This window comes from Antedon bifida, chromosome 10, assembly GCF_963402885.1.
Source record: "Antedon bifida chromosome 10, ecAntBifi1.1, whole genome shotgun sequence".
Taxonomy (NCBI): domain Eukaryota; kingdom Metazoa; phylum Echinodermata; class Crinoidea; order Comatulida; family Antedonidae; genus Antedon; species Antedon bifida.
In genome coordinates this window covers 3,315,545-3,333,115 of record NC_136235.1, presented here as the reverse complement: position 1 = coordinate 3,333,115, position 17,571 = coordinate 3,315,545, and the positions used below count along the sequence as shown (strand labels likewise).

The window sequence follows — 17,571 nt, the reverse complement described above, 5'->3', positions numbered from 1 at the left end:
TCTTTTGACAAACTGTGTGTTATTCAACAGCATGGAACTAATTGTGAAAGTTTGTTGTTTCTCATCCCAAAATAAGGCCTGTGTTATAAATCTGGCACTGGCCGAATATTTAGTTTTAAAGAAAGTTAATTCATAAAATTAAAAATTAAATCTTCTGAGATGTGGGCACAATTGTTACAAATCTTCTTTCTAAGAGGGAAACTAAATCGGGTTGAAAAAAGGTAGATTCAATAATTACTCCATTGAAAACTTACGTCACCAACCGTGCAATTATTTTAGTATAATAAATACACTACAACAGCAGCCATGCGCGACATGAGGGTCATTGCGCGTTCGAAAACCAACTTGCAGTGTAGTTTTGTGTTAAAAATATTTTCATGAAAGATGAAATGTTATAGTTTTCTAACCATTTTATTTGTACTATTGCACTCATGAATTAGTCATTATTTGTACAATATGACACGCAAGTCTCTAAAATGTCTCTAACCATGTTTCTACGTTTGATTCTGGTAAGATATTTTAATTTGTGTTTTTTTAAATACTAATTCTTTACGGAGGAAATATCATTAAAACTAATACCAAAATATTTGTTGTCTTATTTTTCAATGTTGAAAATATTAGCAGTTTGTAGGTTTCTAGAAATCAACGTGACAACCTTTGGACTGTAGATATTTAACAAAGGGGAAATTAATTGCAATCATTTATCGAAAATTTAAAGGAGAACGAGATGACATTGATATTTCAAATGTAGTTTATCAATCTTTAAAATATTTTTCTTTCAACAAATAAATAAAATTCCGTTCCCGCCATGCTCAATGCTATATCAATTGTTTGTATTAAACATATCAATTTGTTATTTCTCGTTATTCTTTTGTTTTTTAAATTTTAATCTTAAGCTTGGTTCCCACTAGCGACGCAACGTAACGCAATCTACGCAACGAACGAAAATGCCCTTCCGGTAATTGAGTTTGCCCCCGCCTGCGTGAAATCATGGCTGGGGAAAACACAATGATTGGAAGGGCATTTTCTTACGTTGCGTATATTGCGTTACGTTGCGTCCCTAGTGAGAACCAAGCTTTAGTCGTAGCGTTGCGTTACGTTGCGTCGCTAGTGGGAACACGCTTGAGAGTTTCCTTATAAAATATGTGTTTCTAACAAAGTGTATTTAACAATTGTAAAATGATTCTAAATTTAGATAATCATTTTATTATTGAACTTGTCGTGTGGTTTAGGACACCCTTTATCCCCCTGACTTAATCCAGGATTTAAATTGCTTACCTACTACTTGAACTTTGGTAAAATCTTATTGTTTGGTGGGCGAATTCTAAATAATGCCCCGTAGAGATTTTAAATCCGAGTAATTATTTTACTAAGGCGTGGTGGAATGTGTTTCGGTTCAATAATTTTCTACTCCATTCATTTTTATTTTTCAATAGACCTTGATATGAAATACAACTAAATCTTGCACTGTATTATATAGTTATATAGTCGGTATTTAATTGCAAACGTGGTTTGATTTAATTTATCAATAATGATTTTCATTTGATAGTAACTATTGATTGTACTGTATAATATAGTTAATTGTAGATATATTAACCTTGGTTTCACTGTTTGTCTCTATTTATTTACTCATTTCAGTTAATATTAGACATTTTTAGACAAACAATCGATGTTCAAAACACAGTCATTACAGATTAATCATTTGATTTTCATTTTTCGTCATATAATTTTCTATTACAATTCCTATATTTCCATTTAAAGCAAAATACTACCAACTTAAGTAAACACGACAGTTTCAAGACACACACATGAGTGTTTTAAGTTTTGCAATTCAACCAGCTCGCAATTTTCTTTCTGTAGGTGGTAAGCGATGCAGAAATAATGAATAGCAACCCACTCGTCCCGAACAGCACGCACCTGAGATTACTGTAGTTGTTATGAAAAAATAACAAAAAATTCGATTAGTTATGCACCACTCCTTGATTTACAATTGTGTTAAATTCCGTCAAGCTAATTTTTACGATAAATAAAGTATCAGACAATATAAGTCAGTTTGCCACCGAGCTTGCCAAGAACACTAACAATGAAGCGCTTACTTTATAAGCACATTAAATTTAAATATGTAGATTGATCTTGGTTTTACTGACACATTGGAAACAAATAATGGAGCGTTTTGATAGTAGTGAGTAAGTATACACGATTTTTTTTTTCATTTAACTATAAATAACAACAAAAATTAAAACAAATAATATTTACTATAAAAAAACTTAAATAATACTGGTTAATCAATTTTAAATTCATTATGTTGAATGTTATTGGTAAGCTTTTGTTATTTTATCTTCCTTAAAGCGTGGTTCCCACTAGCGACGCAACGCAAGGACGTAACGCAACGCAAGCGAATTGACCAATCACAAGCGATGGCTTATTCGCTTGTGATTGCTAACTGTCTATAACTTCGCTTGTCATTGGTTAAAACGCTTGCGTTGCGTTTACGTCCTTGCGTTACGTTCTAGTGGGAACCAAGCTTTATGTTCGTTTAGGAAGAATATGACATAATGATAACACGGCTAAAAATACTGTAATTAGGTAATGAATTATACAATGAGCCCTCAGAACCAAGTTATTCACAATGTGTGTGTAATTTATTTATTAACAGTAACTTGTTATATCAAGCTATCACGGCAAGAGATTGGACGGAGGTGGAACGCCTGTGTGCCTTTGAACCACAGCTTGTAAATACTATTTTAGACAAGGTATGTCTTAAGCTCTGTCTAAACTATCAAACTAGTTGTGTGATGTGCCCAAATATGGTAGTGATATGCCCAAATATGGTAATGATATGACATCATCATGTCCATAGGCACATCACATTTTTTTTGTCACATAACGTTTAATAGTGTAGACAGAGCTTATGTTAATGATTAGTCTAATTAAAATTGACAAAAGTGATTTTAAACTAACCAGTCTGCAATTGTTAATAGTATGGTAGTTAGTTAGCTTTCAAATAAATGTTTATATTTAGAAATTTTTATATGTAAAAAATGAGTAACATTGAAACAAATTGCAAACTAAATCGCTATTTATTTTGGAAAAACCATATGAAATTATGCATAAAAATTCGTAGAATTATAAAACAACTTAATAAAAAAAGCCCTAAAGATATAACAGTATACATTATTACGCCTCAAGAATTGAGATATAGACAATAACAATTTAGATTTATAACAGTATTGAATAAAACATGTAAAATAAGAAAATAAAGATACCATTGAAATTGAAAGACAAATGGCTGTACATAGAACGCAAAAGCTTTTCTTGTGGATGACTAGAAAATTGGGAGAATATCAATAGAGACAAAATATAGGCCTACTGTATAGCAGTGATGCGATGCGGTAATTGTTTTATAGTCTTCAGAATGTTAATAATATCAGTGGATATATCCATGGAGAAATAAGTTAGGAGTTAGTAATAATAATTAGTTAATAATAATAAGTTAGTTAGTCCTAACTTATTTCTCCATGATATATCATAGAACAATTGGAGATTACGATTATTGTGTAGTGTCTGTTTTCTTGTTTTAGGAAAATGAGACATTATTAATACGAGCTGTGTGGTTGTATCATGTGCCAGAAAAGACAGTAATTCAGCTCATAGCTCAAGCATCAAGTGCTTGTCTTCAATACCAAAAGCCATTTGTGAGTACCGTGTGAATTCGTGTGTAAAGTTATTATTTGAAGTTATGTACATTATGTTGAAATTATATACTAATTTTGATACCTTATTCAAAAACATAAAAAAAACAAGGCCAACAGCCATAAGTCGCGTGCTCTCAGAAAAAAATGAACTTTCAAAAAGTAATGTACTTTAAAACTTTTCTGTACATCAAAACAGTTCAAAAAGTACAGAAAGCGATAAAACGCATAGTAATACCGGACCGACAGACCGACAGACCGACAGACCGACATAGTGAACTATTGAGTCGCGTCCACGCGACTAAAAACTACTACAAAGTAAGTGGCAGGAAACACAAAAGGGAACTAAATACTTTGGCTAAGAGCCAGTGTTACCAACTTACCAAGTAGTACATAAATATAGCATTTCAATAAAATATATCAACAAATATGTTGTTTCACAGAGTTTGTCTACTGTTGTTCATTACTTATCTGGAAAAGGATATTTTACCGCATTGAAACATGTCTTGGAAAGAGAAAACCAACTGGTGAATACTTTGGGACAGGTTAGTAGATTACAAATGATTCATTCGGCATCTTGACGAATTAATTATTTGAGAATGTACTCTTTGTGATCGTAATCTTAAAAAGTAATCGTAAAAAGAGAGATAATTGATATGATTAAAAATTATCCGGGAAAACGCAAAAAGCAATACGTAGAGTATGAGCATTTTATTCGTATTTTGGTACGTATACGATTAGTTTTCCAAAACCATAGTATAACTTGTTTCTTACAATATGGACCTATGTAAAGTGATTTTATTTATAAATCAATAATATTAAGCCTATACGTTATAATGTCCAATCTACAGTGACCCTTTAGTTCACGAAAATATAATTCCAAAATCAAGAATTATAGAGCAATTATGAAATTTGATTATTTATTATGCTTAAACTGGTTATGTAAGCATATGCATTTTCAATTTTTATAATTTTCTACTTTCAGTATTTTGGGAAGACACCATTGCATGTATGCCTCGAATCTTCATCATTAACTTACAAGCAACATCACGAGACTGCCATCTGCCTGATGACGTATGGAGCATCTTGTTCAATTAAAAATGAGGTAAAAATGGCCATGGAAATATAATTTTTTGTTGTAAAGATGTTTTCTTTAATAATCTGTTATTTAAAAAAAGACAACATGTAGGCTCAATAGCATTTAAAATAGTTTTTAACATGCATTTTTATGTATTACATTGTAAATGTTCTATCACCTGACTCACTGAATTATGCCGAGAAAATTCATGAAGACAGGTTTATCATAATGAATAGGTACAAAATATTCTTAGTTCCGTAATTGGTGCAAGTTTAAGACACTATATTATGTGGATTCTACCGGTGGGCCTACAACCAAACAATAACTAAAGTACCGTAGGGCACACAGTAGGTAATAGGCATTATTAATTGTACTGTGTATTGTATGTATGTATTCTTACACATAGTTATATACAGTAGGCCTACAAGAGGTTTTAATTTACCATTTAACGCAATTAAAATTCTGTAAACGTTGAATTAATCTATTGAATTGTGTAGGATGAGAAAACACCAATTGATCTGTACAATGCAAACAAGTGTACGAGTTATGATAGGAAAACTAGAAAGATGAAAAAACGAGAGCTCATACAACTGATAGAAGGCAAGTGAAGTTTGTTTTACTACTTCCGATTACTACTTTATTTTATTTTTTTTAATTAAAAAATAAACCGGGTGTGTGTTTATAAATAGTATACAATACACCATAACTCTATTGTATTTGACGAGTGCTAATTTATATACTTTTCAAAATTTGAATGGCAAGTTTTGAGACTTGTATAAAGGTATGTGGATAAAATATCAGTTGTTTTGTTCAAACCCAACTAAACAAGAGATCTTCATTGGTTCAAAAGCTTGTAATTGTTAGGGTTCGATGAATCATGAAAAACCACAGTAATTTGCTTGATTTGTGTTAATTCAAAAGCCATTCAAAAATTGTGTGAGGTGTGAGAGGGTGAACTATCCAAAATTCTTTGAAATTTCTAAACAAACAAGAAAGGGTTTAATTTGGTTCATGAACAAAATATAAACCTGCAACTAAATCACTGAATCATGGAAATCTCAGAATAAATTGTGATGATTTAAATTTATTTTTTAACGATTATCATTTCTATTTAAATTTATTTTACAAAATATAACTCAATACAATGGTAATCTTTTTACATGGTTAAATATAATTTGTGCTGAAAACCAAATAAACTTTTTAAAGAACAACATTTTTCATTTAAAATAGATTTCAAATAGATTTCAGCAACTATTTGTATTATTCCAAACTTCTCAATTATCTAATTCTCTAAATTATCTATTCTAAGCATCTACAAAGTATCGTAATATGTAAACATTTTCCAAAATAATTCTTAATTTATTTAGGCTATGTTCAGACCCATGGCGTTAGACCGTTTTAGCGTACAACGTTACTAGCAAGGTCACATTACAAACCGCAGAGAAAAAAATGAGGTGTTCAGACCCATAGCGTACGATTATCGTTACAACGGAAGTGCGTCACTCAGGTGGTTTCTAGTTGCATATTCATGTGCTCTTACCCACGTGTTTTCATCATTATTTCCACTGTATATAGGCCTAGATCTCAGCCCTACAACTTTTAAAAAACTTGCCGTAAATAAAACATACCTCAGCATTTATTTAAGAAAAATATAGTAAAGCCAAATTTCTGTTTCTATTGTTTTATTTTGTAGTAAAAAACATTTTCCCCAGGCTCTTGTGTTACGAAAATAAAGCAGGCCTCCTAATAATGAAGATGGAGATTGTGTTAACCACATGGGTAGAAAAAATTGATTGTGATTAGTCCAGACCAGTCAGTTAAAAAAACACCCTTAACTTGCTAATAAAAAAGACACAGCTCCCCTTGTTTGTTTACTTATTTTTTTAGGAGTTAGGGGGTTTTCAGCATTAAACTTGTCCAGTCTAGTCTGCCTTGTATATATATTTAATGAGTGACTTGATGTACCACCACGCTAGTTTTTAGCTTGAATGAAATGCGTGAATGGCTCTTTAGCTAGGCCTACCTAAGGGGAAGGGATCGTAGTCACTGTTTAAATACAAGGTGCATTTATTTATGTCATTTGTTAGAAAATATAATGGTAATCAGTTGATACATGTAGTTTGTAGCCTACAGTTGTATTTGTAGCCTAGTTAGGCCTTATTTATTCTGGCCTCTTTGTTGTTGAAATCCATCTCTCACACATTGACGATACAAGATGTCAGCCTAGGTCAAACCTTGTTTCGCGTCATAACAGGAAACGTTCTGATTGGATACAACGTTGACTTACAGTAGCGTCGTACGCTAAAACGGTACTATCAACCGTTTTCCACTACAACGTTACAACCGTTGTACAACGCGTTGTACGCTAATCCCCAACTGTTCAGACACACATTCTTTTAGCGTCGTACGCTAAAACGGTCTAACGCCATGGGTCTGAACAGGGCCTTAGTTAAAATTCGTTTTTGCCAGTGGCCATCCGACTCTTAAATTCTTGAACTTTGACTCTTGTTATATTGTACTGTGTATTGTGATATTTTGTATATTTTGTAAGATCATTTTAATCCAGACCTTTTTATTTGAATTGCCCCGTGTGGGATGATTACAGAATTTTGAATTGAATTAACCTCGAATATTGTTGTAAAGTACTTTTATAAACAACAATGTGCTGCAATCATGTCCAACAATGTTGCAACAATGTCTTATGTCTAAAAATGATTATTATTATTAATAAATTATTATTATTATATTCATGTTTGTATCCTAGAATTTTCAATTCCGGCAGAAATTTTAGCTAGAGGTGACGAAGCTGTTACAGTTTACAAGGAAGCTCTACAAAATGCTACAGTTACAATAGTCAATTCAAGAAGTATGTTCCTTGGAAAAGAAGGAGCTGGCAAAACAAGTTGCATAAAGGCTATTCTGGGAAAAGCGTATGTTCATGTTAAGATTAGTATATTCTGTGTAAAAGTATGCAAATTAATACATACCGTATTATATACAAGGGGTCTCATAATTGATATTAAGTAGTGTATTTAAGTATGTATTCATTCCATCAGTCATGTCATGTTGCTCAGTGAATTGGATGTAAGCCTCCAGTAGCAGAACCGCATGTTATTAAAGTTTCAATATTTCATTTAATAGTGTAGATGAACAAAAACTTCTGAAATTTGGCAAAGTTTTCATGCGTAGACAGAAGATATATACTACTGTTGTACTTAACCTGGATTACTATACTAACTACATTTTATCTTAAACAGTTATATAATTCGAATGATGTAGTTAATAATAACACATTATGACTTTTCTGTAACGTTTTATTTATTATCAGGTTCGATCCGAAAGAACAGTCTTCCGATGGAATAACTGTTGCAAACACACTCTTTGAAGTGTCTGGGGACGATTACCAAAATTGGCAGGAACACAATATTGACGGTATTTAAGTTCTATAACAACATTTTTTTTTAAACTGTAACAGGTTAATGAACAGGTTTCTACAATACTTGTAAACATTCATGTTTACAAATGTGTCCTAAAAATAATGTATGATTATAATTGTTTTGGTAATTAATCTTATTTGTATTTATAGAAATTGAATTATCTAATAAGATACGAGAAGAAGCAGTAACAGACTATGTGGCAAAAACGCTATTACAGAGACAAAACAGCACTAAATCAACTTCGTCGATGGAATCTGAGCTAGACAAATCTGAAATGATGGTATTTAAAAACTTGTTTTCACTTCAAAGAGATCATGATTATTAGATGGATATTATTATAAGTATTAACATAATTATTGTCTTTCTGTTGATTATATAACAGGATACATTAGAAGAAGATGCAGACGTATTGAATCTAGAGGGAAAAGGTATTATTAAAGGACATCTTGACCGAGAGCCATATTTTAACAACGTATTAGGGATGTACATATGTTTTCAGAACAATCGCGAGATTTACGATATCGCCGCGTGCGCGTTTGCCGTACAGCTGTCGCCGTAAATTGCTGTGACCTCACAAGTGCATGGCAACATTTACCTCATGAGTTATCACTGTTGTTAACATACAAGAGATAGGTACCGTCACTTTAATTACTAATTTGACCTGTATTAGGCTTAAATTTGCCAACATTTTTAATCTGGTATTTTGAAGAAACACTTCAATATCCAGATAGGCAAAGGAAACCATAAAAAATGCAACATTTATATTTTTTACGATTTAATTAAACAAAGTTTAAAAAAAAGTCCCACGAGGGCTAGCTGCACCACTACTAGCTAGGTATCGAGTCGGTCCGATTGTTTTGGCCGCCGTTTATGAACACCGAAATTCATAAACTTGTATAATTTACTCACCATCGTCTTTTTGTATAGGCCTACAAGTGTTAAGCCGATGGATTACTATACACATCATCGTCTTTATTCATCAAAATTCACCGCGATCATCGTATTAAAACAGTTTTTAGTTCGATAAGGTTGAATGATTCCAGAGCATTATACGTCATTCATTCGTTTCTAGCTATTCTTTCGGGTCAATAGACAAGTTTGGCAAATCGCAAAAATTTCTAGTATTAAACACACTAAAATAAATCGTAACAATTTAAATGTTGATTATTTGTTTTTTTTTTTTTGCTTATCTGGATATTAAAGTGAAAAACACCAGACTAAACACTTTGGCAAATTTAAGCCTAATACAGGTCAAATTAGCAATTGAAATGACTGTACCTATCTCCTGCATGTTGAAAACACATGAGGTACGGTAGATTTTGTCATGCACTTGTGACGTCACAGCAATTTAAAGCGACGGCTGTCCGGCGAGCGCGTGCGACGATTGTTCTGAAATCATAATGTACATCCCTAATACGTTGTTGAAACATGGTTTCTCGGTCAAGTTGTCCTTTAACTATCTCTATATTATAATAAGCCTACATGTACCATTCGGTATAATATTATTGTTTCTTCTTTCCATCTTGAATTGTATTCCTATTTTGTTACGGATATGCCTAAAAATAAATACTGTTTTGTATTTACCTTAGATAAAAGAGGAAGTAACGTGAGTACACTGGAGAAGAAATTTCCTGAAGAATTCCACAAATTGCTAGTTGATAAAATTAGTGATGAACTCGATGATACTACGACACAGCCAGTAGGCATGCTTGGCAAACTAAAGCAATGGACATCTGGAGACAAGCAACCATTGAGTCGAAAAAATTCCACGAAACCACAAAATATCAGTAGCATTTGGGATTATGCAGGCCAGCTGACATATTACATAACACATCGAGTGAGTATAACGTATTATAGTAAATCGCAAAACGTCAACCTTTTGTTTATTTGATGTTATAGGCTTAAGATCCCGAGTTATCTGTTTATCTTTAAAAAAAAGGGGGGGTGTTTAAATAAAAAAGCAGAACAATTTGCGTATTGCACTTGACAGCGACTAAACTGTTTTACTAAATGTTAATAATTTCTCAAACTGATTGAGCCGTGTACATTTTACCAAATTCGCTTCGGTAAAAACGGCCTTTGTTTCGTGTAGTTGTTCCTGACAGGAGGCGTTACGTACATTGTTGCGTTTAGTGCAGTAGACGGATTACATGAGATGGTCAAAATAAGAGATGTGAATCAAAGTACTGACTTAAAATCCCCGAAAACTTGTGTAAGTACCAAAACTTCATTAACTACTTGTTATATCTAATGATTCATTCATAAATTATATGAAGATGTTTATAAGTGAGTCTTTCCAAAAGAACCACATTATTACTTGTGTATATATAGTTATAGTACAATTGTTTTCAGGGCGTTTTGGGAATGACAAATTTGGGAATGATTGTTTTCTGGATAAGGTCCATTTACGAACATGGCGTGCTACAATATGGTAGGCCTAAGCCTAGCAATAGAGAAGAGAAAACAACAAACGGCGTAGTTTTACCGCCAATCTTGTTAGTCGCGACTCACAAAGACCTACTAAATGGAAGTGAATCTGAAAAAAATGCCAAGGTAAGTGACATGATTCATTAATGAAGAAATAATGTTGCTTAATCGACTGTAAATATTGGGTTTATTAGGTAATTCATTATATAAATATTATAATTAAATCTTGTAACATCTGGAATACATCTTAAATGGTCTTTCAAACCGGTTCCGGCACGTTTCCAGTACGGTGCCCGCATATCAAATCAAACGTCATCGTTTCGTTTTCACGCTGCTACGCCGTACCGAAACCGTGCCGGAAAATACCATTAACGTAAGTAGTTAATAAACTTTTTATATTACAGATTGATGCTATGAAACAAGAAATACTTGATGCTATCAAAGACACGCCATACGAAAAACACGTAGATCCTGAGATACACATTGTTGATAACAAATCTGGTAGAGGAGTTGAGAAACTCAAAAGAAAGATTGGAATTTTTACGAATGCTATGAGGAGAAAAATTCCAATCAAATGGGTCGATTTCCAAACCAAGATACAAGAACTTGGTAAAACAAGAATACTGATACCTTTGAAAGAGGTAAATTGGTTGTTAATCTAAAATATATTACAACTTTTTTCAAACAATAACACTGTATAATGGTGATGATCATCATTATTCTTATTCTGTCGGTAATAAACAATCTAACAATCTGACAGGTAGGTAACATCTAGCTGTTAGAGAGAACCTGGGAGAGGATATCAAGTGCAGTTCTTTCTGAGCTGAAGAATGTTTTCTATCATTGTTCTTTTTAGATAACACACATAGCGAATGGATGTGACATTGTTGATACAGAAGAACTGGCTTTAGTTCTGAACTACCTTACTGACACAGGGATTATTCTCTACTCAAGGAAGAAAGAGAAATTAAAGGATGTAGTGGTAATCAACGTAAAAATGATGATTGCAGTGGTTTCAGATATCTTTACTGATAAACTACCAGACAACATTGAGAAAGTAAGCTACCATGTAGTGGAAAAAATGTAATTTAAAATTATATGAAAATAATTCGAATAACATAAAGAGCTATTTTAAATTTTTCTTGGTTACTTCTTAAGTTCAGAAATTACATCTTAATTTAACGTCTGTAAAAACAGATGTCAATTTATTGTCTGGTGTGACGTCATCACGACCATTCAACGCTAACTAGAAATCCACCACAATGTAGCAGATTTGAACATAAAACTAGACAAGACAATAAGATAACTATTTTACTAATCATTTTTTTAGTGGTCAACATTAAATGAATTATGGAATACATTTAGTGTTGAGGGAATCCTGGATGAGGCGTTACTACGACATTTATGGCGGAAATTGATAGAGGAAGATGAAAGCTACTTCGATATCTTCTTAGATGTATTGAAGATCTTCGACCTTGTATTTGAAACGCAACCAGTAACGGTGGGATGCTATTGGTATTATTTATATTAGTGAAAAGGCTATGTGGATCTCTTTATTGTATTAGTAACATGTTTTTTTTGATAAGCCAATAGAATAATGATTCATGTAACATTTCAACATTTTCATGAAACTTCGTAGTTGGTGTATGTATACTTCTAGTAGGCCCTATATCAAAATTATTTCAATTACCTAAAATAGGCACACTTTTAATTCTCAAAAAACTATAACGACAAAAATGAAATTTGTTTTACAGAACGATCAAAAAGAAAGTAGAGTGTTCCTGGTACCTTCCCGAATACAAATTAAAGGAGATGTATTGGAAACAATGAAAGATCAGAGTAACATGGTGTCGATCTATCTGACTGCCCCCAATCCTACGGACTTCCTTCCGGACGCCGTCTACCACATGTTGATTGTTGAATTCTTACACCTCTCGAAGATTAAAGAAAGGAAAAGTGATGATATTCAATTATACCAAAATCGTAGTGATTTTGGTTTTGATAAACACGTTGTCAGTTTTGGTGCCGTTGAACATAAAGATCGTAACGGAAAGAGTGAAACACAGGTGAACGCATTGAAGGTAGGCAATCATTTGTTACCTAATCGTTATATTTTGAGCTAGGTATAGGCCTATGCCTACATTTTTTTATCCTTACAAAGACAAAATATATACGCATACTAGTTTTACTAAAATATACTATTCAACAACAACAACCAAACATTATTTACTTCCTTTAATCAGTAAACTATACCCATTTATTATACTAGCATACTAGTTTTACTAAAATGTACTATTCAACAGCAACAACAAAACACTATTTACTTCCTTTGATCAGTAAACTATATCCATGTATTATACTAGCATACTAGTTTTACTAAAATATACTATTCAACAACAACAACAAAACATTATTTACTTCCTTCAATCAGTAAACTATGCCCATTTATAAGAACTCCCAACCCTACCAACCTATTCCAAACATCCCTGATCATCGATAACAATAATAATTATGTAATAACAGAATATTCTTCATGTTTTTTATAGTCAATGACCTCTCAGTCGCCTTATTTTATTATGTTTTTCAACAGTTTCAAATAGCACGCAGAGTTGAAATTGACAACGATGACATAGGTACGGTCAGGATGGTCGATAGCCCACAATCGGCTTTTTGCAAAGAGGTGAGATACATAACATGTTAATGTACACGGTGTTGACGTATTGAGATTTAAAACGAAAAATATGTTGGCAATATATATTTATTTGTAGGTTATGATAAATAGTAATCTTAAAACTATATATATATTATATATATATATTATTTGTATGATTATTTGTTATTATGCAGATTTTAGATTATCTACAGGATCATTTAGCAACTAAGTGTAAAGTCGGCTACAAACTGTCCGTACTTTGCATAGCGTGTAAACCTTCAAAGCCTCATTTTCATGATCTACAACGATGCTTAGACAACCCGACTGTTCCATGTGAAAGAAACTCAATGGTTACACAGGGCTTCCAAAGACTGTTTCTAACAGGTAATTATCAATTCATTCATTCATCTTTTATTTCGGAAAAAAAATTCTCCATAGTTCAGCAACAAAAATAACGAATACACATATATATATATAAATATGTAGATATATAAAGAAAAAAAAAAAAAAAAAAAAAAAAAAAAAAAAAACCAACGTTACATAGACACGTGGATAACAATGTGCAATTACTTGACTTTCACGATAGGCATATAGGCCTAGGTCACAAATAAAACGTATGTTCTTTTCTAATAGTTTCTGAAAACTATACAAAAATATATGCATTCAAATACATGGAACACTTGTAAGTAATGTAGAACTGTTGTCACACTTAGTATAGGTAAGGCCGACAGATATACAGTTGTATGCAATCAATAAAAAAGCTTATATTTAATGGAATCGATATTTTGTTTTCAGATCCAAAACGGCCAACAATACCGAAAAAACCGCCATTGATAAAGCCAGGTAACTAACTTACACTAATCTATATTATAGTAATTTTTTCACTTAATTAAACAAAGTTAATATATAATATTTGATAATTTCAGTTTAGAACTGAAGTTTAGGCGCATAAACAATAATTCGTTGGCGATGTACTTTTACATTTTGATATCATGCTTATTTTGAATTAAACCATATTTTTTAGCCACAGGACAGCAAGTAGGTACTTTAAGGCGAGGTAACTATACAAAGACTTTTTTATAATAGAAATTACCCCTCCTCAATATTAAAAGACGATATACCAAGTTATTCGCGTATGATTCATTGGCGATAAAAAACAATATAATAATGATAATTCAAAGGAGATCATGCCTACATCTCCAAAACTGCTGCTAATAATAAAAATTGTATTATCAATAATAATACAAGTATTTATGAAAAATAAACCTTATTTAAAATAGTTTTCTTTAAACAAAATCGTTTCGTTTAATAATGATAACATTTGTAACGAGTTATTAAAAATAAATAATATAAAGTTGCTATTACATATGCAATAAGAAATAATAATATAAATGACATTACGGTATTATGTTACAGAATAAACTATATATTTCTATAATTTAGGTAAATAATAAAATAACAGCAATCATTATAACAGTTTATATTGTCTTTATAGTATCTCGGGAAAAGACATTTCAGCAAATGTTGATGCAGGTGTCGAAATGGTTTGAGGAACATATTTCACTTGATATGCTCAAGACGCTATGCAAAGACAAAATAAAGTGTCTAAGCGACTTACAGAAGGCTGAAACCCCCAAAGAATTGTTCGAGTTTATGAAAAACGATGGCCATCTTTCGGCTATCAACTTTAAAATTATCATCGAAATAATCGATGTCACTGGTAAAACGGGGGTTCTGGAGGTCAACAAACTGTTAAAGGACACTTACGAAAAAGCCGACCATCAGATAAAATCTTTCACACTGTATCGCCAAAAGCTGATCGATTTCGGTACCAAACTGGGAGATGACAACATAGCAACACTGATCCAACTAGAGAATGTCTCTAAGAAACACAGAAACAACCAATGGACTGTGATATTGGATCTTGAACAAAGGGGTATCCTAAACGAACATTACTTGCAACCATTTATCGATAATTTAAAAGATAATGAATTAACATCAGCGGCTAAAATATTAGAAGAAACTACTCAGTGTTGACAAAATATGTGCTTTGGATGTTGTATGGACAGACAAAATCGCCTAAATACATTGGATAATCAACATGTAGACTATAGGCCTAATAGTAAGTTACGGATTATTTCGCGCCACTGTGTACATTAGCATCAATTAAAAAATCAGGTTTATTTGAAAATAATAAAATAGTATTGTAGATTAAATTGAAATGCACCAAATTTACTTATCAAAACATTTACGTCTTTATCAAATTTCCTCTATGAACAAATTGTCTCCATAACGGTCTGCCAGTGGCCGTTCTATAAGTTTCTGGAAAAGTAAAAATTGGAAGACGAGGCTTTCCTTCTTTATTCTCTCCACCAATTTTCAAAACCAAGCTCTCTTCCCATTCTGACAATATACTACTGTATGTTAATCTTGTTATAATAAACTATTGATTGTCTTTTGTTTGATATAGGGGCCACATTTAACTGTCGTACGACCATAATCATGTACCATCATATATTTCACCGGCATTTGACCTTGTTTAGCATACTTTTTTATTTTGATCGATTGATCGATTTACCAATTGATCGATATTAGTGTTCTCTATCTATAGTTTCAGTTATTAGCTGTAGCAGAAGCTGACTAATCAGATTATTAATACCAACATTGATAAATGTGGTTTTATTCCTTTCCTTTTTGTTAATAATGTGGCCTGATTTTAAGTGGTGGAAATATGTATATGACTTAACCATAGCAGAAGTTACAAATTCAAAGAGTATACGTTTAGAATATTTCAAACTATTTCTTATAGATTTATTGCCATTGTAGTGGATAGGCTATCTTCATGTAGCTTTTGTAAACGGTAATAAGGTAGCATGGATGTATTTACTTACTTCAATTTTAATAATGAATAGCTTAAAGCCAGATATGCCAATCACATGAGAAAAATATCAATTTAATCTAAACTAAACGATAACGTATATTGGTTTGATTCAGCATTATTTGTGATGGGGCATCTAAGTTTTATCGTTAAAGTGACTGTTATACACCTTGACTACTTTTAGTTTTATTTAGTTATTTTACCATGTTCATTTATAAAAATTGTACTAATTATAGACCTACAATTTGACGATATTTCATTTAAAAACGCTCTCATAATGCGATACTATATCACATCTATATACTTTTGGAAAATAATGATAGTCGACTTAAACCTAATCTAGAGTATATACAATAATAACAACAACCATTACAATTAAGGTATAACAATGTTTTGATTTAAATACTATTTTCTATAAGGTAATTCCTCCATTCTTTTTTAATTATCAGATACTGATTATATTTATTACATTGAAATTAAAGTTTATTGTTTTTTAATGATACAATAATATGTAAATATGGGTAAATATAAGTAATTAAAAGTGAAAAACAAAACACTTCAGCCAGTTTTGATCTCTGTTTCAGTTGCGTACAATCAAAACGTTTCAACTAAAGTGGTATATAGGGGAGGCTACATTATCAAGTAGAAGCCACTCTTGGTCACTTTCTTCAATGCTTTATTTGTTGTAAAACATTTCTTATAAAAAAAAGTGGGGGGGGGGGGGGGGGGGATAGAGAATTGGGTTGCGAAGTAATTGGGTGTGTGTCCATAGAGATTTTTTCCCTAGTAAACACAAGATGTGATATTTTATTTTGTTTTGTGAGTGGGCTGGGTATAATCCACCATGATTGATTTTGAAAACAAAAAAATTCAGATAAAATAAAAAAACGATAGTTGCTGAATTGTAAAGAAAATCAAGAAATATAGCTAATTTTATGAAGCATATTGTTTGCCATCGTCGCTCGATGGACACGGTTTTACAGAAACTTCTGTAACATTAAAATTGTTGGCATGAAAGACATTTTACAAAACTTTCAGTGAAATTGTTAATTATCTTTACAATTTTTGTTTTGGATCTCAAGATTGCCGTGAAGACTTAATATTTATGTCAAGTTCTTCAGGTATAAACATATTCTTCCACCTTCATCGTGTGTTTCGTGTATTACCAATGATTCACTTATAATTTCACTCTTCCCTGGTTGCATCATAAACGTTTCTAAATGACTTGGGTGTTACTTTTTTTTGTTAGAGGCCCCCACTAGAACCTTTATAACAAACAAGAACACTTGTCATTGTTTGTTAAACCTTTCCTCGTCGGTAATTCCAACGGATTGGTATCACGGATGACTTCATGAACTTCATACAAAATTTATTTTGTTATGATCAATGAACTTTTTAGAAGGCCT

At 32.1% G+C, this 17,571-nt stretch overlaps 1 protein-coding gene across 1 annotated transcript; it reads left to right on the top strand.

The window, feature by feature from the left end:
- The first annotated feature begins 2,302 nt into the window (after positions 1-2,302).
- Positions 2,303-16,589, top strand: LOC144854578 (uncharacterized). Its single transcript, XM_078712518.1, has 22 exons — positions 2,303-2,318; positions 2,674-2,753; positions 3,582-3,695; positions 4,136-4,237; positions 4,678-4,797; positions 5,268-5,370; positions 7,535-7,700; positions 8,099-8,202; positions 8,357-8,487; positions 8,590-8,635; positions 9,797-10,044; positions 10,300-10,419; positions 10,560-10,760; positions 11,039-11,275; positions 11,491-11,691; positions 11,965-12,135; positions 12,389-12,715; positions 13,225-13,314; positions 13,482-13,671; positions 14,083-14,130; positions 14,312-14,344; positions 14,783-16,589. Exons 1-22 carry the CDS (start codon positions 2,303-2,305, stop codon positions 15,322-15,324), a joined length of 3,390 nt encoding a protein of 1,129 aa, XP_078568644.1. The 3' UTR covers positions 15,325-16,589.
- Positions 16,590-17,571: the final 982 nt, after the last annotated feature.

Bases quoted from the DNA above. Each gene is read 5' to 3' on its own strand.
- LOC144854578 (XM_078712518.1), top strand. The intron at 3,696-4,135 runs GTGAGTACCGTG...GTTGTTTCACAG, and splicing joins TTCAATACCAAAAGCCATTT to AGTTTGTCTACTGTTGTTCA. The intron at 11,692-11,964 runs GTAAGCTACCAT...TCATTTTTTTAG, and splicing joins TACCAGACAACATTGAGAAA to TGGTCAACATTAAATGAATT.